Below are 25,201 nucleotides of genomic sequence, written 5' to 3' on the forward strand. Positions count from 1 at the left end.
TACATATAAAGTAGAATTTAACTTCAAGATTTAAGCATACTTATTCGTAAACTTTAAGTATATTTGATTTAAGTAACTTACAATTAATCACATTTACTGAGATGATATAGTCAAAGTTTGGCTATCTGAAACCCTCAACATGATTTGTTCTATATGGATAAGATTCCTATGAAAGTGAGCATATGTCCATTAAAAAACAAAACTTAATTATTCTATCATTAAGAAATATTTACTTAATTTCTAGTATTCCTGGCGCTGTGCTAAGTACCAAATATGATTTGAAGAAAATGCATTGTCCTTGTCCTTGTAGAGTTTACAGCCAAGTAGGGGAAACATACTTTAAACAAGTATAATTAGAAATTGTGGCAAATGCAAAGAAGGCAAAGAACAGATTGTTAGGAGAGAATATCCATGGGAATATGATTCAGATTGGAGGAGTTCAAGAACTGTGAAGGACCTGAGGATTTACCCTACTTAAAAAGGCTAGCCTGCCAAAGCTTTCTGAATATTGTAGGAAGACGTGAGACTCCTGGGTCAGAGCAAAAGGACTTGTGACTCACGGGACAGCTAACAGCATGTGTATCGGCATATTTGTCTGTTGGTACCCCTTGTCTGCGAGTCTCGTGGGAGACGCGGTATGGCGCGTGTGGTGGTGTGTGCAGTGAGTCCGCCCCACAGGTAAGAACCCCAGGCTTAGCGGGGTCCCACTTCCGTAGTGAGCAATACGCAAGCCTGCTGTTTGCGTGCAGGGAGAAGTTACCTCATCTCTCAAGGTCGCTTGCTGCAAATACAAACCTGATAAATGGCCAGATGAAGAGCAACCAGGCTTTATATTATTGGCATACCCTGCAAGAATATATAAAGGACACTCAGGGTCGTGGTAGATTGCTTCTTCCTCAGGGGAGGAGGGATTTCAAAGAAGTCCTCTCTGAGATAACTGTTTTTTAGACAGCGTTACTAGGATATAATTGGCATATAATAAACTGAATTTATTGAATTGTATAGCTGGGTAAATTTTGACATATATGTACCCCCATGAAACCATTACAGCAGTAAAGATGAGTGAACATACATGTGACTCACAGAAGTTTACTTGTACACCTTTGTATTCCTCTCCCCACCGTCTCCTCTCTCCCTTCCCAGGCAAGCGCTCATGTGCTCTTTGTCACTATGTGTTAGTTCACATTTCCAACAACTTTGTACAAATTGAATGACACGGCGTGTATTACGTATTATTTGTCTTTCATGCCACATGGTTATATTTAGAGTCATCCGTATAGTGGTATATTCTTATTGCTGGATAGTCTTCCATTGTGCAGTATGCCACAGTTTGTTTATGCAGTCACCTGTTGATGGACATTTGGGTGGTTTCCATTTTTGGCAATTAGAAATAAAGTTGCTTTGAATGTTCATATGCAAGTTTTTATATGGACGTATACTTTTATTTTTATTGGATAAATATCTAGAAAAGGAATGATTTGATCATGTGGTAGGTATACGTTTAACATTTTAAAATACTAGAATCTTTTGCAAAATGATTGTACGATTTTTCCTTTTCACCAACTGTATACTAGAGTTCTGGTTCCCCTATCCTCACCAACATTTGATTTTTTGGTTTTAGCCATTCTAACAGGTAAATAGTCATATATCATTGTGGTTTAAATTTGTATTTTGATAATGACTAAAGATATTGAGTAGTTTTTCATGTGCTTATTTGCCATTCATATCCCTTCTTTGATGAAGCTCCTATTTTGAAAAGTAAGTTGTTTTCTCATTATTGAGATTTGACAGTTCTTTATACATTCTTTATACAAATTCTGTATCAGATATATGGGTGATTTATTTTACCACTCTGGGGCTTGTCCTTTCGTTCTTTTAAACAGTGTCTTTTGAAGAGCACTTTAGACAATGTCCAATTTATTAATTTATTCTTTTATGAATTATGCTTTTGGATTCATATTATGCCTAACCCAAGGACAGAAAGATTTTTCTGTCATGTTTTCTTCTAGAAGATTTGTAGTTTCAGGTTTTATATTTGGGTCTATAGTCTTTTTTGAGTTAATTTTTGTATAAAGTGCAAAGTATGAATTAAAGTTTCTTTTGTGGCATATACATATCCAGTTGTTGCAGTATCCTTTGTTGAAATGTGCCCTATGTCTACTAAATTGCCTTTGCGCCGTGATCAGAATTTGTTTTTCTATATAAGTGTGGGTCTGTTTTTGGACTCTCTATTCTGTGTATCTGTCTTTACACTAATACCAATATTTTCATACTGTAGTTTTATAAATCTTGAAATCAGGTAGCGTTAGTTCTTCAGCTTTGCTCTTTTTTGAAGTTATTTTTGTTTTTCTAGGTCCTTTGCATTTTCGTAAGAATTTTGAAATAATTTTCTACCAAAAAAAGAGTGCATTGATATTAATTAGGATTTTAATATATAGATTACTTTGGGGAGAATTTGCATCTTAACTGTATTGAGTCTTCTGAAGTATGAATGTATTGTCTCCATTTATTTAATGTCTTCTTTAATTTATCTCAGCACTGTTGTTGCAGTTTTCAGTGTGCAGATCTTTCACATATTTTCACAGATATATCTAATTATCTCATATTTTTAATGTTATTGCAAATTGCTTTGTCTTTTAAATTTCAGTTTCTGGTTGTTCATTGCTAGTATATAGGTATATGATTGAGTTTTACACATTGATCTTATATCCTGCAACCTTGTTAAATTCATTTATTAATTCTAGTAGCTTTTTTTGTAGATTCCAACAGATTTTCTACATAGATCATGTTCTCTGAATAAAACAGCGGTATCACTTGTGCTTTTGCAAGTTAAATGTCTTCTTGCTTGTATTTCATCTTGTTATACTGACTGGCTCCTCTAGGATAATGTTAAATAGAAGTGGTGACAACAGACATCATTGTCTTCTTTCTGGTTTTTAGGCAAAAGCATTAAGTCTTGTCAAGTTTCACATTAGCTGTGGGTGTTTGTTTTTTTAATTTATTATTTTTTTAATTTTTATTTTTTATTGCAGTAACATTGGATTATAACATTATATAGCTTTCAGATGTACATTGTAATATATTTCAAATTCTGTGTAGATTATGTCATGTTCACCACCCAAAAACTAATTATAATCCATCACCACACACGTGTGCCCAACACCCCCTTTTGCCTTCTCCCCTCCCCCTTCCCCTATGGTAACCACCAATCCAATCTCTGTTGCTATGTGTTTATCGTTGTTTTAATCTTCTACTTATAACTGAGATCATACGATATTTGACTTTCTCCCCTGACTTATTTCACTTAGCATAATACCTTCAAGGTCCATCCATGTTGTCACAAATGGCCGGATTTCATCATTTCTCATTGCTGACTAGTATTCCATTATGTATATGTACCACATCTTCTTTATCCATTCGTCCCTTAATGGACACCTAGGTTGCTTCCAAGTCTTGGCTATTGTGAATAATACTGCAATAAACATAGGGGTGCATGTATCTTTATGCATTTGTGTTTTCAAGTTCTTTGGATAAATACCCAGCAGCGGGTTAGCTGGATCATATGGTAGATCTATTGCTAATTTTCTGAGGATACTCCATACTGCTTTCCATAGTGGCTGTAGCAGTTTGCACTCCCACCAGCAGTGTATGAGGATTCCCTTCTGTTCACATCCTCTCCAACACTTGTTTCCTGTCTTCTTAATTATAGCCATTCTGACCAGAGTGAGGTGATATCTCATTATCGTTTTGATTTGCATTTCCCTGATAGCTAATGATGTTGAACATCTTTTCATGTGCCTGTTGGCCATCCATATATCTTCTTTGGAGAAATCTCTGTTCAAATCTTTTGCCCATTTTTTAATTGGGTTGTTGTTTTTTTTGTCGTTGAGATGTGCAAGTTCTTTGTATATTTTGGATATTAACCCCTTATCTGATACAGGGTTTGCAAATATCTTCTCCCAATTGTTAGGTTGTTTTTTCATTTTGTTGATGGTTTCCTTTGCTGTGCAGAAGCTTTTTAGTTTGATGTAGTCCCATTTCTTCATTTTTTCTTTTGTTTCCCTTGCCCAGTCAGACATGGTACTTGAAAATATGCTGCTAAGACTGATGTCAAAGAATGTACTGCCTATGTTTTCTTCTAGAAGTTTCATGGTTTCGGGTCTTACATTCAAGTCTTTAATCCATTTTGAGTTGATTTTTGTACACGGTGTAAAATAATGGTCTACTTTCATTCTTTTGCATGTGGCTGTCCAGGTTTCCCAACACTATTTATTGAAGAGACTCTCCTTTCTCCACTGTAGGCTCTTGGCTCCCTTGTCGAATATTAGCTGTGGGTTTTTTGTAGATACCTTTTATCAGGCCTTCTGTTCCTAGTAGATGGGAGTTTTTATTAGGAATGAATTTTAGATTTTTTAAAATGCTTTTTCTGCATCTATTGATATGATCACATGCTTCTTTTTAGTTTGTTAATATGATGAATCACATTGATTTTAAAATGTTAAATCAAGCATGAATTCCTGGGATAAACTCCCTTGGTCCTGATATATTATTCTTTTTACATATCATTGGACTAGATTTGCTGAAATGTTCTTTATAATTTTTCATTTATATTCATGAAGGATATTGTTCTGTTTGTTTGTTTTCCTGTTAGGTTTTTGGTTTTGTTATCAGGGTAATGTTGATCTCATAACAAGATTTGAGAATTGGTATTATTTCTTCCTTAAATTGTTTGATCGAATCCACTGCTGAATTTATCTGGGCCTGTGGTTTTTCTTTGTGGGAAAGCTTTTAACTAAAAAATTCAATAGATATAAGGCTATTCAGTGTATCTGTTTCTTCTTGAGTGAGCTTTGGTACTTTGTGTCTTTCAAGGAATTTGTGCATTTTATGGAAGTTTTCAAGTTTATTGGCATAAGGTTGTTCAGAATTCCTTTATTATCCTCCTAATATCTGCAGAATATGTAGTGAGGTCAACTCTCTCATTCCTAATGTGGCTAATTTGTTTCTTCTCTTTCTTTTTTCCTAATCCATCTGACTAGAGGTTTGTCAGTTTTACTCATTTTCTCTAAGAGCTTTTTGGTTTCAGTGTTTTTGTTGTTTTCCTGTTTTATCGATATCTGTACGGATCTTTATCATTTTCTTTCCTCTGTTTATGTTGGATTTTATTTGCTCTTCTTTTTCTTTGTTCTTAAGATGGAAGATGAGGTCACTGATTTGAGACCTTTCTTCTTTTCAAATATAGGTGTTTATGTATAGTACTCCTTTACTGGCATCCCAGAAATTTTTGTATGTTGTCTTTTAATTGTCATTCAGTTCAAAATACTTTCTAAATTCCCTTTTGGTTTGTTTTATGACCAACATCAGTTATGTTAGAAGCATGTTTTTTAGTTCCAGATATTTGGGGATTTTTTAAGATATCTTTGTTACTAATTTTTATTCTAAAACTATTTTGGTTCAAAAACGTACTTTGTATGACCAGAAACCTTTTAAATTTATTCAGAGTGTTTTATGACATCAAATATTGTCAATCTTGGCACTTGAAAATAATGTGTACTTTGCTGTTTTGGATGAAGTATTGTGTAAATTAAGTAAATTTTACATCAATTAAGTAAATTTTGGATGTTGTTTAGGTTTTCACTGTGCTTAGTGATTTTTCTGTGTACTTGTTTTATTAGTTACTGAGAGGAAGACTTGAAATCTGCAACTATAATTGTCAATTTGTGTATTTTTTATAGGTTAAGTTTCAAAATATATGGTTAATATATCAAAAGCAGTGAATAGTCTGGGTGGAAAATTACTGCATTATTATAAATAGCATTATTTTAAAAGACATTAGAACACATCTTCGGTTTGTCCTTTAGTATAAGCTATTTGTAGCATCATCTTCATATACAAAAGAAACTTTTATTTGCTGCATTTTATTATTTTATCATTTACCTAATCCATGTTTTTGTTTCGCTTGGCAGCTTCCATGTTTTTGAAACAGGCATTTGAAGGAGAATACCCTAAATTATTGCGTCTTTATAATGACTTATGGAAGCGTCTTCAGCAATACAGCCAGAATATTCAAGGAAAGTTTAATGCAAGTGGAACTACAGACCTCTATGTTGACCTCCAACACATGGAAGATGATACACAAGACATATTCATAACAAAAAAGCCGGATTATGAGTATGTTTGTTTAATCAAACCTGTTTGTTGGCATGTTAAGGATTTTGTCTTTTAGTATAAATTAGAAATTAGGAATATGCTAATTTTCTAAATATTTGTAATGATTATTATTTATTTGTATTCTTTAAAAGACTTTGCAACACTTTTAACTGAAGTCAAATTTAATCCTTAGTTGAGCAGCCTGGTTCCCAACTCAAAGCCATTTTAAAGTATAACACTAAATAGGGTGAGTAGAAGCTAGGAGTTGAGCATATGTGGTCATCATCTCTTAACTGATATTATAATATACCTATAATAAAATCAGACAGCATCATTTTTGATGGACTACTGGCATAAATGTGATTTAAAAGGAACTGGTATGTTCAGGAAGTATAGCAGAAATAAGTCTTAAGCTGGCATGGGTTCTCAGTCTGGTAGGAAAAAACTAAGTATAGTCAAAATTAACCTGAAAATCTCTTAGATAAGTATAGTATATGCAGCCATATTTAGAAACCACATCGGAAAACAATATACCATCTCCGTAAGTTTAAAGCACACAGCTTTTCCTCCTGAATTGAAAAAGAGTATTATTTTCAAATTTCTGTTTGAACACAAAATCAATTGATTGGCTTGTACACCTGACTCAAGTAGTAGCAGATTCTTATCACCTACCTTGTAAGGAAAATGTTGGATAGATTCATGAGTGCTATTTAAATATTTGTTTCTCTTTCAAATTTTTTTCTAAGTACTTATAGTTGAATTGTATCCACTGTAGTAAGAAGTTCTGACTAGTAAAATAGAATGTAGAAGTTTTGACTAGCAAAAGAAGTAGCATGAGAGTAGGCTGGAATAGAATGAGACTATCTTGTTCTCTTCATAACTCTTTTATGCTAAAAATGGAGATTAGATAAGGACTAATGGAAGAGGACTGAACCAATATCTGTTATCTACAAAGATCTAATAATATAAAGTTTTTTAAAAAGTATGTAAAATAGCATATATACTATCATTCTGGCTTACTTTTTAAAATTCGTATGCATCTGCTAAAAAAAGTTCTGGAAATATCCTCAGCAAATGGTAATAGTGGTTTATTTCTAGGAGGTAGAATTCTTATTTTGTGTTTTCTTCTTTTATTTAAAATGAGTATATGTTACTTGTGGAGGGGGAAAAGGAGTAAATTCAATGGAAGGAAAAAAATCAGAGTGGAAAAAAATCACTGTTTTAACCAATATGGCTTCATCGTTACTCTTTGGAGACGGAATTCTCCCAATTCAGAGGGTGACCCATATTCTAAGAAGCCAGAAACTCATGAGGGTAATAAGGAAACAAATGCAATGTGTTTTAAATGTTCTTTTGAGAAGTAAGGCAGAGAAGAAAAGATAAATTTGGCCATGTTAGCTGAGCCAAGGAAAAGTTTTTTTGTTTGTTTTTAGTGATAGAAGGGGAGTTGAAAGTATTTATAGATAGAAGTAGCCAGTGGAGAGAGAAAGAGATAGGAGATGCAAGAGAGAAAAGAGGTAATGAATGGAATAAGGCCCTAGGAGAACCAGAAAAGAATCAAGGCACGAGTAACCAGGTTAGCATTTTTCATCGTTCGTTATTTGTGCTGAATTTTCAATAGTGGTAATTGCTATGAAGAAAATAAAGCAAGATAATGGGATAGAGTGCCTTATAAAGGGTGGTCAAGGAAGACCTCTATGAGAAGGTAGCATTTGACCTGAGGTCTAAATAATGTGAAGAAATCAACTATGGAAGATTTGGAGTAAGATTTTTGCAGGCAGAGAGAAAAGCAAATTTAGAGTCCTTGAGAAAATTAAGATGAGATTTGAGGAATAGAAAGCTGGAACACAGCAAATGAGGAAGGGGGGGAGTATAAAATTGGGTCAGAGAGGAAGGGAAATGTAATCATGTAGAGCTTTATAGGAGTTTATTCAAATACAGTGGAAATCATTGCTTTTAAACAGAGGACTGATATGAACTGATAACCTGTTAAAATTAGCACTCTGGCTTCTTTGTGAACAACTAAGGGAGGGTCACCACAGAGAAGGGGAAATAGGAAATGGAAGCTATTTTGTTTATCCAGACAAGAGATGGTAATGACTTGAACAAGGAGGAGCAGAGGAGATGGTAAGAATCGGTCGGATTGATTCAAGATTCAGTTTAGAAGGCAAGCCAGTAGAATTGCTGGTAGGTGAAATTTGAGAAGAAAAGAAGAATCAAGGATATGCTTGAACAAGTTGGGGGAAGACTGCTAACTCTAGTTAAATTAAGGTTTTTCTTTTGAAACTATTGAATTGAAGATGCAAATAGAATTGCTGAAAAGGTAGTTGAATGTGAATCAGGGCTAGAAATACATGTTTGGGAGTCATCAGCATATAGATTTTTTAAAATTAGGGAGTTGGAGGAGATTCTGTAGGGAAGATGTAGATGAAGAGAAAAGAGACTCTTGGCCTGAGATAGGCATTCCAAAATATATAGATTGGGTAGAGGAGTGGCAGCCTGCAAAGAAGAGTAAAACAGAAAAAAAATGGTGAGATAAGAGGAAAACTCAAAATAGTGTAGAACTCCAAAGAATGAGTTCATTAAGTTGGAATAGGAATAGTTAATGTGTCACATGCTACTGAAAAGTTGAAGATTAGGACTGAGAATTGACCTCTTGTATAGCAAAATAAGGTTGTTGGAGGCATAGATGTAGAATGGTAGCTACAAAAGCATAAGAGTCATACGTTGCACAACAAAGTTTCGGTCACTGATGGACTGCGTATATATGATGACAGTCATCCCATAAGATGAGTATCATATAGCCTAGGTATGTAGTAAACTATACCATGAAGGTTTGTGTAAGTACACACTATGATGTTCGCACAACAATGAAATCACCTGGTGACACATTGCTCACAGTTTATCCCCTTGTTAAGTGATGCATGACTGTGTTAGAATTGATTAAAGACAGAATGGGAGGAGATTGACTTCTGGAATGACAGCACTTCCCACTCCACTGACTCACTCCCCAGTGAAACTGGTGAAAACTATTAAAACTCAACAATTTCAAGCCTCTGGAAATGGTCATAAAAGCAAACAGCAAATGAAAAATCATCTACTCAAGAAAATCTGTGAAAATTCCATAAGAAAGAGTTCCATAACAGTCTGTGATACTTCAACCAAGACTGTTTCCTCCTTCCCTCCTCCCACCTCGGCAAGGCCTAAACTCCATTCCAGACTGCAGCAGCCAAGAACACCAGGATCCATCTTGCCCAACTCCCAGCTGGAGGGCTTTCTTCCAGGGAGGGGCAGACACTCAGCATCTCTCATCCTGCCCTCAGCTGCCTGTCACTGAGGCTAAGTTTAAGGCCAGTGAGATGAAGAGGTGGTTGCTCCCTTGAGGTGCCCAACTGCCACTCAGGGGGTGGAGTTTCTACCTTATTGTGGCTCCACGAATATACTGGTGCCCCAATAAACCTTTCCCCCAGCTTTTGAAATGGTGGTTCCACACCAGGAAGGCAACCAAAGAGGACTTCAGGCTGCTGCCCGCCTCCACCATGTTCCTAGAGTGGGGTCTTCCTCAGGGAGAAGCTTGCCCTTTTCTCCACCCCAGCTCCAGAGCTCTGGCATAAAGATCTTGTCTGGGGGAGAAGCAGACAGTAAAACAATTAACTCCTAATCTCTTCCCAAAGTAACTGACTTCATTCGCAACAGAGCCTGGAGATAAAAGCTGAGGACACTCTCAGTAACAGCGGAGGGGCTGGCCCTGTGGCCTAGTGGTTGGCTTCAGCACTGGGTTCAGCACGCTCTGCTTTGGATCCTGGGCATGGACCTGCAACCACTCGTCAGCCATGCTGTGGTAGTGAGCCACATATAAGAAAAAAAAAAATAGAGGAAGATTGGCACAAATGTTAGCTCAGGGTGAATCTTCATCAGCAAAAAGAGGAGGATTGGCAACAGATGTTAGCTCAGAGCCAATCTTCCTCAGGAAAATACAAAACAAAGCAGTGCAGACTGTGGTGAGAGGCAAAGGGGAGGATATTCATGGATCTAAGGAACATACAGACTAGACTATAGGCCAACTAGCTCTTAGGATAGATCCGGGGAATAAGACAACTGCAAGGAGTCCTTGGGGGTCAGAACAAATATCAAACATGACTTCAGAAACTGTTCTATCAAAGGAGCTATCGTTAGATTGGATTTGTTTGTAAAGGAATTTATGCCCCAAGTATTCTTGAAAACAATAGAGCAGTCTGCTGGCAGTGAGTAGACTTCAGCAGCTGGGTGTGGTCAAGGAAAGAGAACCCTGTCAGTACCACTGTCCTCCCTGGGTGACTGTGGGCATACCCAAAGCTGTGCCTCTCTGATATGCAACATCAGAGGCCTAGCGCCGTGGCACTGGAATAGACTTCACTAAAATAATCCAGCCAGTCACCAAAAAAATAAACAAGCAAATAACAATAGTAAGCCCCTGAGGTAAGGAGGACCAGTACCCAGTGTTGCCATCTGTATTATCTGAAAAGGTCAGTTTCCAACAAACATTATGAGGCATACAGAGAAACATGAAAGCATGACTCATCCACAGGGGAAGAAAGGAAGCAGCACTGTCTGTGAGAGTGACCAAATGTGGGATTTAACAGAGAAGACTTGAAAGTAGCTGTTATAAATGTATTCACAGAACTAAAAGAAATCATGATTGAAGAAGTATAGGAGTGTGTGACAGCAATGTCACATCAAATAGAGAATATCAATAAAAAGATGGAAATTATAAAGAAGAATCAAATGGAAATGCTGGAGTTGAACAGTACAATAACTGAAATTTAAAAAATCGCTAGAGGGGCTCAATAGTAGATTTGAACACGCAGAAAAAAGAATTAGTCAACCAGAATCTAGATTGATAGGGACTATGCAGGCCAAAGAATGGAGAGGAAAAAGAATGAAGAAAAATGAACAGAGCCTCAGAGAAATGTGAGACATGGGTAAACACACCAACATTGACGTAATGGGAGTACTACAAGAAGAGGAGAGAGAGAAAGGAAAGCAAAAAATATTCAGAGTTAATACCTGAAAACTCCCCAAATTTATTGAATAACAAGCTACACATCCGGGAAGCTCAACAAACTCCAAGTAGCATTAACTGGGAAAGAACACAAACAGACACATCACAGCAAAAACGCAGAAAATCAAAGACAAGGAGAAAATGCTGAAAGCAGCAAGGGAAAAACTGCTCATCACTCAAGGGAGCCCCCATAAGACTTACAATGACCTCTCAGCAGAAGCAAAGGAGGTGAGAGGGTAGGGGCTCAGAGGAAGAAACTGTGAACCAACAATCCCGTATCCAATAAAGCTCTTGTTCGTAATGGAGAGAAATGCAGACTTTGCTAGATAAACAAAAACTGAGGGAATTTGTTGCTAGCAGACCTAATTTACAAGAAATACTAAAGGGAGTTCTTCAGGCTGAAAGCAGGTCACTCCAGCTCGGTAATTCAAAACCACACAAACAGAGAGCATCAGTAAAGGTAATTATGAAGTTATACAAGACCTTATAAATGCATATTTTTTTCTTTCTTCTCTTAACTGATTTAAACTGCAATTGTATAAAGTATGTATACAATGTATTGTTGGGCCTATAACATATAGAAATGTAATATATATATAGAATATATATAGAATGTATATATAGTATATATAGAAATGTAAAATATATACATACATTTGCCAATAACAGCATAAAGGAGGTAGGCAGGAGCAAAGCTGTAATGTGCTAAGGAAATGATGACAGATGGTAGAGTAATAATTATCACAATTTATTGTTAGATTTGTAATGTTAATAGACATAATACGTATAGCAATAATACCACAAAGATAAAATACTTAGGAACAAATTCAATTAAAGGAGAATAAAACTTACACTCTGAAAACTACAAAATATTGTTGAAAGAAATTAAAGATTTAAATACATGGAAAAACATCCCGTGTTCGTGAATCACGAGACTTAACATGGTTAAGGCAGCAATACTTGCGGAACTGATCTACAAACTCAACTCAGTCATTGTCAGAACCTCAGCTGACTTCTTTGTAGAAATTAACAAGCTGATTCTAAAATTCATATGGAATTACAAGGTACCCAGAATAACCAAATCAATCCTGAAAGAGGATGAAGTAGGAGTCACATTTTACGATTTCAAAACTTAGTACGAAGCAATGGTAATCAAGATGTTATGGTACGGGTACCAAGATAGACATTGATCAGTGGAATAGAATTGAGATTTCAGGGAAAAATCCATAGATCCATCGTCAGCTGACACTCAAAAAGCTTGTCCAAATTGTTCGATGGGGACAGAATAGTTATTTTGACAAATGGTGCTAAGACAACTGGATAACCACATGCAAAAGGATGCAGTTGGACCCTTACAACATATTTAAAACTTAACTGAAAATGAATCAAAAAACTAAATTTAAGTTCTAAAAACTAAAACTGTTAGAAGAAAATATAGGGGCAAATTGTCATGACTTAGGATTTGGCAAAGAATTCTTAGCTATGACACCAAAAGCATGAGCAACAACAACAAAAAAAGATATTATATTGGACTATCTCAAAACTAAAAATTTTTGTGCTTGAAAGGACACAATCAAGAATGGGAGAAAATATTTGCAATTTATATATCAGGCAGTGGACTTGTATGTAAAATATATTTTGAAAAACTCTTCCAATTCAACAACAAAAGACAAATTACCAAATTAAAAAATGTGCAAAGGATCTGAATAGAAATATCTCCAAAGAACATAGGCAGATGGCCCATGAGCACACAAAAATATTTTTAACATTAGGGAAATGCAAATCAATCAAAACCACAATGAGTTACCACTTCACACCCACTAAGATGCCTATAATAAAAAATATAGATAATAACAAGTGTTGACAAGGATGTGGAGAAGTTAGAACCCTCATGCATTGTTGTTGGAAATCTAAAATAGCACAGGGCTTTGAAAAACAGTTTGGTAGTCTCTCAAACAATTAAACACAGAGTTAGCATATGTCCTACTCCTAGGTATATATCTAAGAGAAATCAAAACATGTTTAGCGGGGAGGGGGAATGAGGAGTTATTGTTTAATGGGTATAGTTTCATTATTGGATGATGAAAAAGTTCTGGAGATGGATGGTAGTGATGGTTGCCAAACCAAGTATAAATGTATCCAATGCCACTGAACTGTACACTTAAAAATGGCTAAAATGGTAAACTTTGTTCTGTATACTTTATCACAATGAAAAAAACATGTTAAGCAAATTTTTAAAAATATCTTCACACATGAATTTGTACACAAATGTTTATAGCAACATTATTCATAATAACCAAAAGATAGAAACACCCCAGGTGTCCGTCAGCAGACAAATGGCTAAACAGAATGTGGTATATCCATACAATGGAATACTATTCAGGCATCAAAACAAGTGAGGTAGTGATACATGCTACAACGTGACTGAACCTTGAAAACATTATGCTAAGTGAGAGAAGCCAGTGACAAAACCATGCACTGTATAATCCTGTTCATATGAAAGGCTACAGTATCAAAATCTATAGAGCTAGAAAGTAGATTAGTGGTTGCTTAGTGCAAGCCTGGGGTGAGGGGTAAAGGGATTATATCTGAAGGGTATGAGGTGTGTTTGTGAGGTGATAAAAACATCCTAAAATTGAGCATATTGATAGTTGCACATATCTGTGAATATACCAAAAGCCTTTGAATTACATACTTTAAATGGTTGAATTGCATGTGAATTATATATGTGAATTATTGCTTTATGTAAATAAAGCAATTTGTGTGTATGTGAGGAAGATTGACCCTGAGCTGACATCTGTTGCCAATCTTCCTCTTTTTGCTTGAGGAAGACTGTCGCTGGGCTAATATCTGTGCCAGTCTTCCTCTATTTTGTACGTGCGTGGGATGCCTCCACAGCATGGCTTGACAGGCGGTGCTAGATCCACACCGGGGATCCAAACCTGTGAACTCTGGGTGGCCAAAGCGGAGCACGCAAACTTACGTACTATGCCACTGGGCTGCCCCCCATAAAGCAATTTTTACAGGGAGAATGGAAAAGGAGGAAGTAGATTCAATTCTTCTGAAAAGTTTAATATGGAAAGAGAAATAAAGCTACTTCTTTCTTTGAGATAACAGGAAAATCACAGACAACAGATGAAGTTACAAAGAAAAAAAAAGCTGGAGAAATGCCAAGTTGGTGAAGGTCATTGCCAGTGGTTTTGGTCTTAGTGTAACACAGAGGCAAATGGTCACCTATAGAAAGTGAAGGGCTGCCAAAGTAGAATTCCAGGTTAATAGCTTGGGCTTCAGTTCTCTTGAAATTAAGGGGTTTGTGTAGATGTTTAATAGATACGGTTTACTTTCTCTTTGCAATACTTGGGAAGCTTGGCAGCAAATACAGAGACCATCTAGATAAGATTTTCTTAGTAAGAGCTTTGAAAGGAAGGTGAGTGAGAAAGATCAGGATGCTAATGAGGACCACCTTGCAGTGGTTGGCTGAGGATGAAGAAGGACAGAAGACTTGGTGGGCTGCCAGAGGGTGGGAGTAGGAAAGGTGTTGACTTGAGTGAGGTCAAAGAGCAACTGCTGCTGCGTAAAATCCAGCACCTTTATTGATATACAAAGCCTGGAATGATTGGTTCCATCTGTTTTCCCTTTGATTTCATCTTGTGCTGCACTCCTGTCACTGAAGTGCTCTGCTTCTCTGTCTTTTTGGCAGACACAGCCAGGTCTGGGCCTTCTTGGGCCTTGCACTGGCTGTTCTCTCCCGTAGAAAGCTCTTACCCTGGAAATCTGTGTAACATGCCCCCTCTTTCCCCTCAGGTCTCTTCGTTAAGGCTTCCCTTGCCTCATCCTGTCTAAAATTGGATGAAAGAAAGAGAGAAAGACCTAAGCATATTCTTTCTGGTTTCCTTCAATTTTTTCTTAAAACTTATCTGTCAGTCTCCATTGTATTTCGTATTTAACTCATGTTAAAATGTTTCTTTTTGTGTGTATCTCTCTTGTTAGTGTATATACTTTAAGAGGACAGGGGATTTTTTTAGCAGACTTCGCTGCTGCGTTCCCCACACCTAGGAGGCACCTGGCAAACTGTAGAGACTCAATAGTACTTGTGGGAGGAAAGGAGATGGAAGACAGCGGGGGCGTGGAAAGTTGTCTTCAAGCTTGCAGATCTTAGACGTGGAGCAGTTCAAAATGATGGTGGCTGACATAGCTCATAGTGAAGCTAGAGTAAAGGGAGACTTGTCTACAGGACAGGTGTTAGAAAAGTCACCTGTTTTGACATTGTAGTCACCAAGGATCCCTACAGCAGATGTGGAGAACAGGAAGAATGTTAGTACTTATAATTCAGTGCAGAAATTTCTGTGGAAGAGGGAAGAGGCTTCTTAAGGTCAGTAAATGACAGGAGCAAAAATGGAGAAGACGTTTAAATGGATGGTGTTTACTTCAGTAGCAGACTGCCTCAGACAGACTGAGACGCCACTTCTTCCCTGTTCATTGTGGTCTTTCTATCTTCCTCTATTACAGAGGTTATTATGGTTAGCACTTTTTCTGCACCTTGCTTCTCTAGACTGTGCAGCACTTTTAATCTGTATCTTCCCAGCACGTAACAAGGGCCTGGCACATAGTATTCTCAGGAAATATGTGTGAGTGTAATACTTACTGAATGAGAAAGTGGTGAGAGATAACTGTGGAATTGTGATGTAGGAGCCAAGCGCATTCTGCCCTCTAGGTCTTATCGCTTGACTAGAAGGGATGGGACAAAGAGAGAGCCAGATTTCGTATTCAGAAAGGAGCAGGTCAGATGTTTTCAAGGTTAACATTTAGGACAAAGGGAGATTTTTTGAAAAAACACAATGGAAGGTCTGGTAGAAGGATCTTAAACACAGGTGATGTGAGAAGATAGGGAGTTAATTATGGGGCCGGCCCTGTGGCCCTGTGGTTAAGTTCTCGTGTTCTGCTTCGGTGGCCTGGGGTTTCACTGGTTCGGATCCTGGGCCCGGACGTGGCACCACTTGTCAGGCCATGCTGAGGCAGCATCCCATACAGCACAACCAGAGGGACCTACAACTGGAATATACAACTATGTACTGGGGGGTTTGGGGGAGAGGAAGGAGGAGCGGAGAAAAAAGATTGGCAACAGTTGTTATCTCAGGTGCCAATCTTTAAAAAAAAATTTCAGCTGCATTGAAAAAACAAGATATGGAGTTAATTATAGCAGCAAGAAAACACACGAAAATAATGGTTATAGACATTTGTAGTAATTGTCAAAGGACAAATGTCAGACCCAGTAGTTGGACTGCTAAATTAAAACACAAATACGTGAAGATACGGGAAGACTAAGGGGGAAAGAAGTGTTTAGTAGGCTAAGTTTTAGTTTATGAAAAATATTGTAAAACAGATTAGCTTAGAACTCCACTTAGGAGTATTTCTGTGATTGTAGGACTTTCACAAATACTTCTTATTTTGTGCTCATTCTTGTTAGTAACAGTTTTGGCATGAGATGGCTAACAAAACCCTTGTCCTGCACACTTCACTCTCAGCTAGTGAGCTGTGGGCGATGGCAGCTGCAGGTGGAAGGTTGAGCTAGGGGAGCAGGTCTCCGCAGACCTGCCTGTGTCATGTGTGCTTGGGTACTCTCTAAAGACAGGGTTTACTAAGTAAAGCATGGCTCCGTTAGAATTAATAATGTTTAACAGTGTTACTCTTTTAATTTCAAGTGACAGGCCTACTACAGTAGGTACTGGTGCATATTGTATTACATTTATATCTAGGACTTATGTATAAATTTAAGTGTTTTGTCCTTAATAAATGTTTAGTTATGAAATATTTACACATTTCTAAACAAATCTGTTTCTTTGTCTTTCTTCATAGAGTTACCTTTTATACACGAGATCTGTTTTTAAGTATTTACGGCCTAATACAATAGCATTTATTTTGTATAATTTAAGTTCATTTTTCATAAATTTTGTTCCCATAGTCCAGAAAAGGCTCTGAAAGACTCACTGCAACCCTATGAGGCTGCCTATCTGTCAAAATCCTTATCTCGACTCTTCGACCCTATCAACTTGGTTTTTCCCCCTGGTGGTCGTAATCCTCCTTCTGCGGATGAACTTGAAGGTATCATTAAAACCATCGCAAGGTCCGTATTTTTTATTTATTAATGGTGTGCCATAAGATGCCAGCCACATTTGTTAGTGGTGTGTGATTGCAGTACGTTTAATTGATCTCAAATTATTCAAGTAATTAGCCTTGCAGTTAGATCAAGAGTTTTGCAGTGAATGAGTGCACATATAGTAAGTGCTTGAGATTCCAATTAATAAAACCATTTAAATAGAGTCTAAAATTAGTCTGTTGTAATTACTCTGTATCTTGTCAAGGATGCAAAGTAAACCTCATTCTTTATACCACAGTAAATTTCTAGTTTTACACAGAAAAGTAAGTACAAAAAGACTTTTACAAATTGAGAAGCTATAGCATAGAGGTTAATGTTTTTTATCTTAAATCCAGAAAGTACTTCATGGCTTACCAGGATTATAATCCTGACTTACCTACTTGTGTTTGCTATTTCAAGCTTTCTAACTAAGTGGATGTGACAGCTTTTAAAACTCTCAAAAGGGCAGATATCTGGCAGAGGTGCTACCTGAATGCTTGCCGACAACGTAATTACACTGCTGCCTTTAGACGTTTGCAGTTACCCAGATTAATTTGAAGTTGAGACTATCTCTGTTCCTGTCATAGCTCACAAGTTGTCATAACAGTAGGTCTGCACATTTGTAGATGAACATTGTGGGGAGTAAAAATAGTAGTTAGGCAATATAGAACCAAGGTATAGAACTGTCTAGATTCTTCTAGACTAAAATTTGAAGATAGTGATTCTGAGCCATGTGAGAGTAAGACTAAAAAGCCACAGGTGTCATATACATAAGTGTCTCTCCAGCTGCAAACATTCCTATACAGTGTCTAAATTACCCAGTGTCTTGATCTTAAATCTCTCCACAATTATCTTGACTTTCCAAAGTCCTGACTCTAGGTTTTTTTGCCCTAATGTCTCCATTATCTGTTTAGTGTGGTAGTCCTGGATTCGACTGGCTCTCTTTGACCTGTTTGTGGAAATGTTAAAGAGGCATCTCTCCCGTTCCTCTGTGCAGCTTGACAAATCAAATATAATGTGGAGCTTGAAGAAGCATACTTATACCAGTGTTTAATAGAATTTAAAAGTGAACATTAATAAAATTCTCTCATTATATGAAAAGGCATTTTGTCACACATAGTATGTACTAGTGTTGTTTCAAAGTTCTTCACTTTTTTATAAAGAATCTGGTAAGATTTATTCTGCTACTTCAGAGACAATAATTACTTTTCTTGCTTTCTACCTTTAAGTGGGTTTTCATGCAATTTTTAACTCCTAGTATTCTTTCCATGGTCTTTATAAACACGTTTTTTTTTTTGGGCAGTCAGTTCAAATGTCTCAATCCAATGTTAAAGTAAAAATAAGCATGATAAAGAATTGCTTTAAGAATCCAAATTTTTAAAATTTCAAAAATCCTGATTGTGCTTTTGACATATTTAAAAAGCTACTCTGTACAAAATAACATGTATGAATAATTTCTACAGAAACTATCTTTCTGTACCGTGTATAATTTGTATTTTTAGCCTATGTCCTTGCAAGGTCATCATTCCATTCAAGAGCTGTCATTTCCTTGCAGATGTCTGTGAAATGCAGTCTCTCTAATTGCACTTATCAGTATTAACAAGAGTGCTACTTTAAAAATCTGTACACAATTCACTCTCTTAATCACAGCCTGAACCCACACATGATGTGCTTTTATTCATGAGAAACTGGTCATTAACCAAGTCATCTCAAAGCACTTTTTTCTAATGCTGAATTTAGGAGGGAAAATGAAACAATGCAACTGGTTCTTGGAAGTCTGTGAAATCTATGAAACGAATCACCTCATTGCTTATTGGGTTTAGGTTGGTATGTTGCTCTTTACTTTGTTGATGACTGTGTTGCTAATAATTAAAGTGCGTTTTTGTTTTCTCCAGTGAACTAAATGTAGCTGCTGTTGATGCCAACCTCACATTAGCTGTGTCAAAGAATGTGGCAAAGACCATCCAGTTATATGGTGTAAAATCCGAGCAGCTGGTAAGTGGTGATCCCTTCTGCAAATGTTACCAGTTATGCAATACTTGACCAACTCTAAATATTGAATTGACTGAATATTACTTTACTGGCATTTTTACTTCAGTGAAGTTTTGAAATTTTCTGAAGACTTTAAATCAGGAAAAACGTTACATTAAAAATAGCCCTGCTGGGGCCAGCCCAGTGGCGCAGCAGTTAAGTGTGCACGTTCCACTTCAGTGGCCTGGGTTCGCCAGTTCAGATCCCAGGTGCAGACATGGCACCGCTTGTCAAGCCATGCTGTGGCAGGCATCCCACATAAAATAGGGGGAGATGGGCACAGGTGTTAACTCATGGCCAGTCTTCCTCAGCAAAAGGAGGAGGATTGGCGGCAGATGTTAGCTCAGGGCTAATCTTTCTCAAAAAAAAAAAAAAATAGCCCTCCTACCATTGTCATACTTTCAGAATGCAGGCAGGTTTTATAAGGGTTTTAATAAAATACATGTGCCACTTTATGGGCTAATTGTATATATTTTTAAATATAATTATTTCAGATTAATCAAATTTCCCCTCTCATGTGACTGCTTGTTCCAAATATCATTCACCCGCTGTTAGCTAGTGTGAAATCGACTTGAACCATTAGAAGAATGATTGGAGGAAGTGAAGTCCTTAAAATTGGAATAGAAAAATGTTGATTTACTTTCTAAAAGTTCTAACCCTGGAGCATGAATATTCAACCCTAAAATTATTCTATTTAAACAGCTGTTTGCATGTATTTAAAATAATAGCTACGGAGCCAGCCCTGATGGCCTCGTGGTTAAAGTTTGACACATTTTACTTCGGTGGCCTGGGTTTGGTTCCTGGGCACGGAACCACACTGCTGGTCTGTCAGTAGCCATGCTGTGGTGGTGGCTCACATAGAAGAACTCAGGACTAGAACATACACAGCTGTGTACTGGGGCTTTGGGCAGGGAAAAAAATGAGAAGATGATTGGCAACAGATGTTAGCCCATGGAGAATCTTTCCCAGCAAAAAATAAAATAATAGCTAAATAACTCAATCATCATCTTAATTCTGTACATTAATGTTTTAAAGTTAAGCACATGTATTTAACTAGTATTTTATGTATGCTAACTGAAATCCGAAGAATAAGGCTTTAGTATATTTTTAATTGTCATTGATGGACTAATTTTAGAGAATGTGCCAAAATCTGATATCTCTACCGTCTTTATAGGGTAGCCAACCATGTTTTCAGTTTAGCCTCTCACTGCTCCCACTTGAAACATTGTAAAATGAAGTACTCTGGTTTTACCTGTATCTTAGTAGTCCCACTCGGTTCTGGAATAAGTTTTAGGATTGGTAAAAAATTGAAGATATTTGAAAAAATGATCCTTGGTGGTAACAGTCATATCGTGAGGCTTCTTACTTCGAGTTCCAGTGGATGGCTGAATTTTGTTTGTGTATTAATATGGTGCTATTTTCCATTCAGTTGTTCTTGTAGCCTTGACAGATAATTTAGAAGCATCTTTTTTAAACTTTCTTTATTGAAAACTAGCCCTATGGAGACTATGGAATCTCTTTGTAGGTAATTAAATGACTAATTTTTCTCTCAAACATTTTTTTATAGAAGCTTTATTGTAATGTTTGTTGCTTTAAAAAACATTGTTTATTGTGATTGATGAAATTCGGTATTATATCCAATTGAGTTTAGTGTAATTACTGAAAATGTCAGGGAAAAAAACCCTTATGAGATGGTCCCACCTGAGAACATGATAGGGAAGAGCCAGGGTATATCTAGAAAGTATTTTGCTTTTGTGCAGGGGGAGGGGCAGTGATGATGGTAACTTGTGACTTCAGTTAAGGCAATAATGGCAAAAGAATTTGACAAGATTAAAATGTATCAGCAGAGATTTGATTTAATTGATTCTGTTGGTCAAATAGTCTGCGACCCTAAATTACTCAGGCCCACCAAACCTACAATGCTAAAGGTTAACAGAAAGTCATTGACTTTAAAAATTTTTTAAGTGAATTTTTTTTCAAAAGTAATTTTACTTGGGGCCTGGTCCCGTGGCTGAGTGGTTAGGTTCACGTGCTCTGCTTCAGGGGCCTGGAGTTTCGCCAGTTCGAGTCCTGGCCACAGACATGGCACTGCTCGTCAAGCCACGCTGAGGTGGCATCCCACATGCCACAACTAGAAGGACCCACAACTAAAAGTACACAACTATGCACCGGGGGGCTTTGAGAGAAAAAGGAAAAATAAAATCTTAAAAAAAAATAAAGTAATTTTACTTTTCAACTTTCATTTTAGTGTGTAAAGAAAGCCTAAGCATTAAATAAGATTACAAAGAACATTATATGCTTTATTTTTAAAATATATTTTTGATTAATGACTTAAGTAACATTTTAGTGTTCATCTCATTTTTTGGCTGTTAACGCTATTTCTGTCACTCCTCTGTAGTTTTAAATTTGACATGTTTTGTTCTTTGATGTTGCCATATTCCTGTTCTTTTAGAATTATTTCACTGAGCCCGCCTGGTGGTGCAGCAGTTAAGTTCGCACCTTCTGCTTCTCGGCTGCTGGGTTTGCTGGTTTGGACCCCGGGTGCAGACATGGCACCGCTTGGCACGCCATGCTGTGGTAGGCGTCCCACATATAAAGTAGAAGAAGATGGGCATAGATGTTAGCTCAGGGCGAGTCTTCCTCAGCAAAAAGAGGAGGATTGGCAGTAGTTGGCTCAGGGCTAATCTTCCTAAAAAAAAAAAAAGAATTATTTCACTGAAAACATTCAGAGGAAAATAGCCAAATATTAAGTCTTTAGTGGGAGAAAGACTTGAAACAGATTTTTTAGTAGAATGTCTATTCTTTTTGGAAATATTTCTAAATGGAAATGTTGACTTGAAATTCAAGTTGATCCTTTCTGTGGGCCATCTTTCTGGTCATCTAAACTCACTATGTATATTTGGATATATTCTTCCACATGCCTTTGAAAACTATATTATTTCTTTTTAACCTCATTATTTTAGTGTTCTAGTGTATAGTAGATTATAACATACATAAATTATATATAGTACCTATATGTGTTTATAATAATCTGAAATTATTTTATCATTACATAGGTATTATTTTATTGAAGCCTTTTCTGTTATTAATCACCAGTTATGTGTCTTACAAACCTAAAGCTCTGTGGGACAAATCATTAAATCTTTTTTTCTTCCTCTTAAGTGATACCAGGAAATTCATTTTTTAAGGTTAGGATGGGGCCATAAAAATAACTGCCGTTATTAAGCATTATTGTGGCTTGGACTGTGCTAAGCCATTTACGTGTATTTTCTCATTTATTTTACAACAATCATATGAAATGGAAGTATCAATATCCACCACTACAAAATGTGGAAATTGAGGCTGAGAAAGATTAGTAGCATGCCCAGTATAGACTGCTAAAAATAGAATGCTGGCTAGCAAGTGTTGAGGCTAGCATTCAAACTCAGATTTAACTCTAGACCAAGCTTTGAAACTCTTGTATCTTGACACAAATGCATCTTTCTTTTTTATTTAAGAAAAGTGGGATTATGCTGTACATATTGATTTGTGATTTACTTATTCACTTTACAGTGACATAAAGATCTACATCTACTATTTTTCTACATGCATAATATATTTTATTTATGTATCATAGTTTCTTTAACTTGTGTGTTCCTAATGGGTACTGCCCTAGTCGATTTGGGCTGCTGTAACAAAATGCCGTGAACTAGGTGGCTTATAAACAGTAGCAATGTTTTAATCACAGTTCTGGAGGCTGGGAAGGCCTAGATCAAGGCACCAGCAGAGTCGGTGTCTGGTGAGAGCCGCCTTCCTGGTTCATAGATGGCTATCTTTTCCCTGTAACCTCACAGGTTGGAAAGGGCAAAGAGACTTTCTCTATAAAGGCAGGAGTCCCATTCATGAGGGCTCTGCCCGCGTGACCTCATCACCTCCCAGAGGCTCCGCCTCCTGATACCTTCACCTTGGGCTTAGGTTTCAATGTACGGTTGGGGGGATGCGGGGGTGGGGGGACAAACATTCAGATGACAGCAGATATTTAGATGGTTTAGTAGTTTAATTTAGAAATAACAGGGATTTAGCCTTGAGTTCTCACGTGTGAGTTATAAGCAATAGGATTTCCTTCTTCTACTAAGTGTTTAATTTAGTATGTGTCATGTGAATATCAGCCTTCTGGATGCTCTCTTGTGAAAATGAGATCAGTGTATTTTAGACTCTCTTCACTTAAAAATTCTTATTCATTTGTCTTGGCAACAATCGTGAAGTTGTAATTAATTTGCTAAGTAAAATTTTATGTTCAAAATACACACACCTATAGATGTAGATATCGTGATATTTTACGATTGAACTGAACAAATTGATTATTTAATGGTGGTGTATTGGTGATTTGTTTCTGTATTTCTGAAATGTGACCTTTAGAAGAAAACATCACTAGACCTTGCTCTGGCAGGTTGGAATCAGTGTTTTCCTTGTCCTCTGTATGTTAAAAGGAAATTAAAATATTAGTATATAAGGGAATTATTGTGGTACTTTTATAATTTATGACTTATAAATTGCCATATCAAAATTATAAGCAAATATACTAATAAGTATTCTTTTAAAAGGTAAATTGTTAGGGCTCTTTCCAACAATAACTATCATCTGATGGTTTCAGGGAATGGCATCTAGAATCTTAGTAAGTAAATGTCAAGTGTTATAAACTGTGAGAAAGTAGATTGGCATTTAATTAGGTTGCAGACCATTTGAAACAATAATAGGAATGACATTTAAGGGGAGGTTTCAACTTCAGTGCAGGTCAGTCGCTGTATATGAGGTCAATAGTTCTAGATGGCAGGGTTTTTTGTAAAGCTTTGTAAATATGCTCTTTATTCTTTGTATAATTTCATGAGTAATTTGGAGACTTGACATTCCTTTAGTAGAAGAAAACCTACACGTGTGATATTTAAATGGTGATATAGAAACATATCAGTGCAACATTTTTAGTTTTAAAAGAATTATTTAATGCAGATTTAAATGTCATCTACCTGGATCCTCCTCCATATAATATCATATGGTAGTAACCTATATTATTAACATTCACGTGAATTAAAGATAATAAAAATATGAAGTCACTTAGAAGAGTTTCTATATTTTGTGCAAACAGATGAACATATCAGTAGATTCTCCTGGACCAAATGCACTTTAGCCGTAGCACAAATACACTGATCCTGCTGGGTTACACACCCTCTTAATTCTTTAGACAGCCTTCCACTCTCTTACCTCTATTCTTATGTTGGACTATTTTAGGATCACTCCTTCTTTCCTTTAAGATAGTTTTATGACTTGCTTCCCAGACTTGTAAGAGCTTGATTTTTCTAGGGCCTGTGGCAGGTCTGTAGGAGATCATGATGTGTATCTAAGATTCAGTAGGCCGTAGTGAACATAGAGAGAAATGTCAAACAATGGTTATTGTTTGTCATTAGGAAATATTTCAGGAGAAAGTCAAAAATTCAAAGTCATCAGTTAAAGTCTGTCAAAGTCTATATTAGTTATCTGTTGCCACAAGACTGATGCATAACAGACAACCACAACCTGAGTGGTGTACGATAAGCATTTATTGCTCATGCTTCTCAAGGCAGATGGGGGGCAGCTAGGTGATTGCTGATCTTGGCTGGCTTTGCTCACAGCAGGCTGGCTGCAGATCGAGGCTGGCATTCCATAGTTAATACTCTGTTCTGCGTCTCTCTAATCCTGCAGCAGGCTATTCTGGGCTTGATCTCAGGGTGAAGGCAGAGGCACAAGACAGGAAGTATCTCCATAAGTCTGGCTCACCAAAACAACCCCTCCACAGTGCAATATTAAATAGCAAAGGATGTGGATGCAGA

At 36.8% G+C, this 25,201-nt stretch overlaps 1 protein-coding gene across 1 annotated transcript in view; it reads left to right on the top strand.

The window, feature by feature from the left end:
- The window catches only part of COG5 (component of oligomeric golgi complex 5), a 325,049-nt gene that overhangs the window by 244,231 nt on the left and 55,617 nt on the right, over window positions 1-25,201 (top strand). Inside the window, exons 12-14 of the mRNA XM_014831838.3 lie at window positions 5,967-6,171; window positions 17,154-17,315; window positions 19,223-19,322. Coding sequence (XP_014687324.3) covers window positions 5,967-6,171; window positions 17,154-17,315; window positions 19,223-19,322 — 467 coding nt within the window. The remainder of the gene's footprint in view (window positions 1-5,966; window positions 6,172-17,153; window positions 17,316-19,222; window positions 19,323-25,201) is intronic.

This window comes from Equus asinus, chromosome 1 (genome assembly GCF_041296235.1).
Source record: "Equus asinus isolate D_3611 breed Donkey chromosome 1, EquAss-T2T_v2, whole genome shotgun sequence".
Lineage (NCBI taxonomy): Eukaryota > Metazoa > Chordata > Mammalia > Perissodactyla > Equidae > Equus > Equus asinus.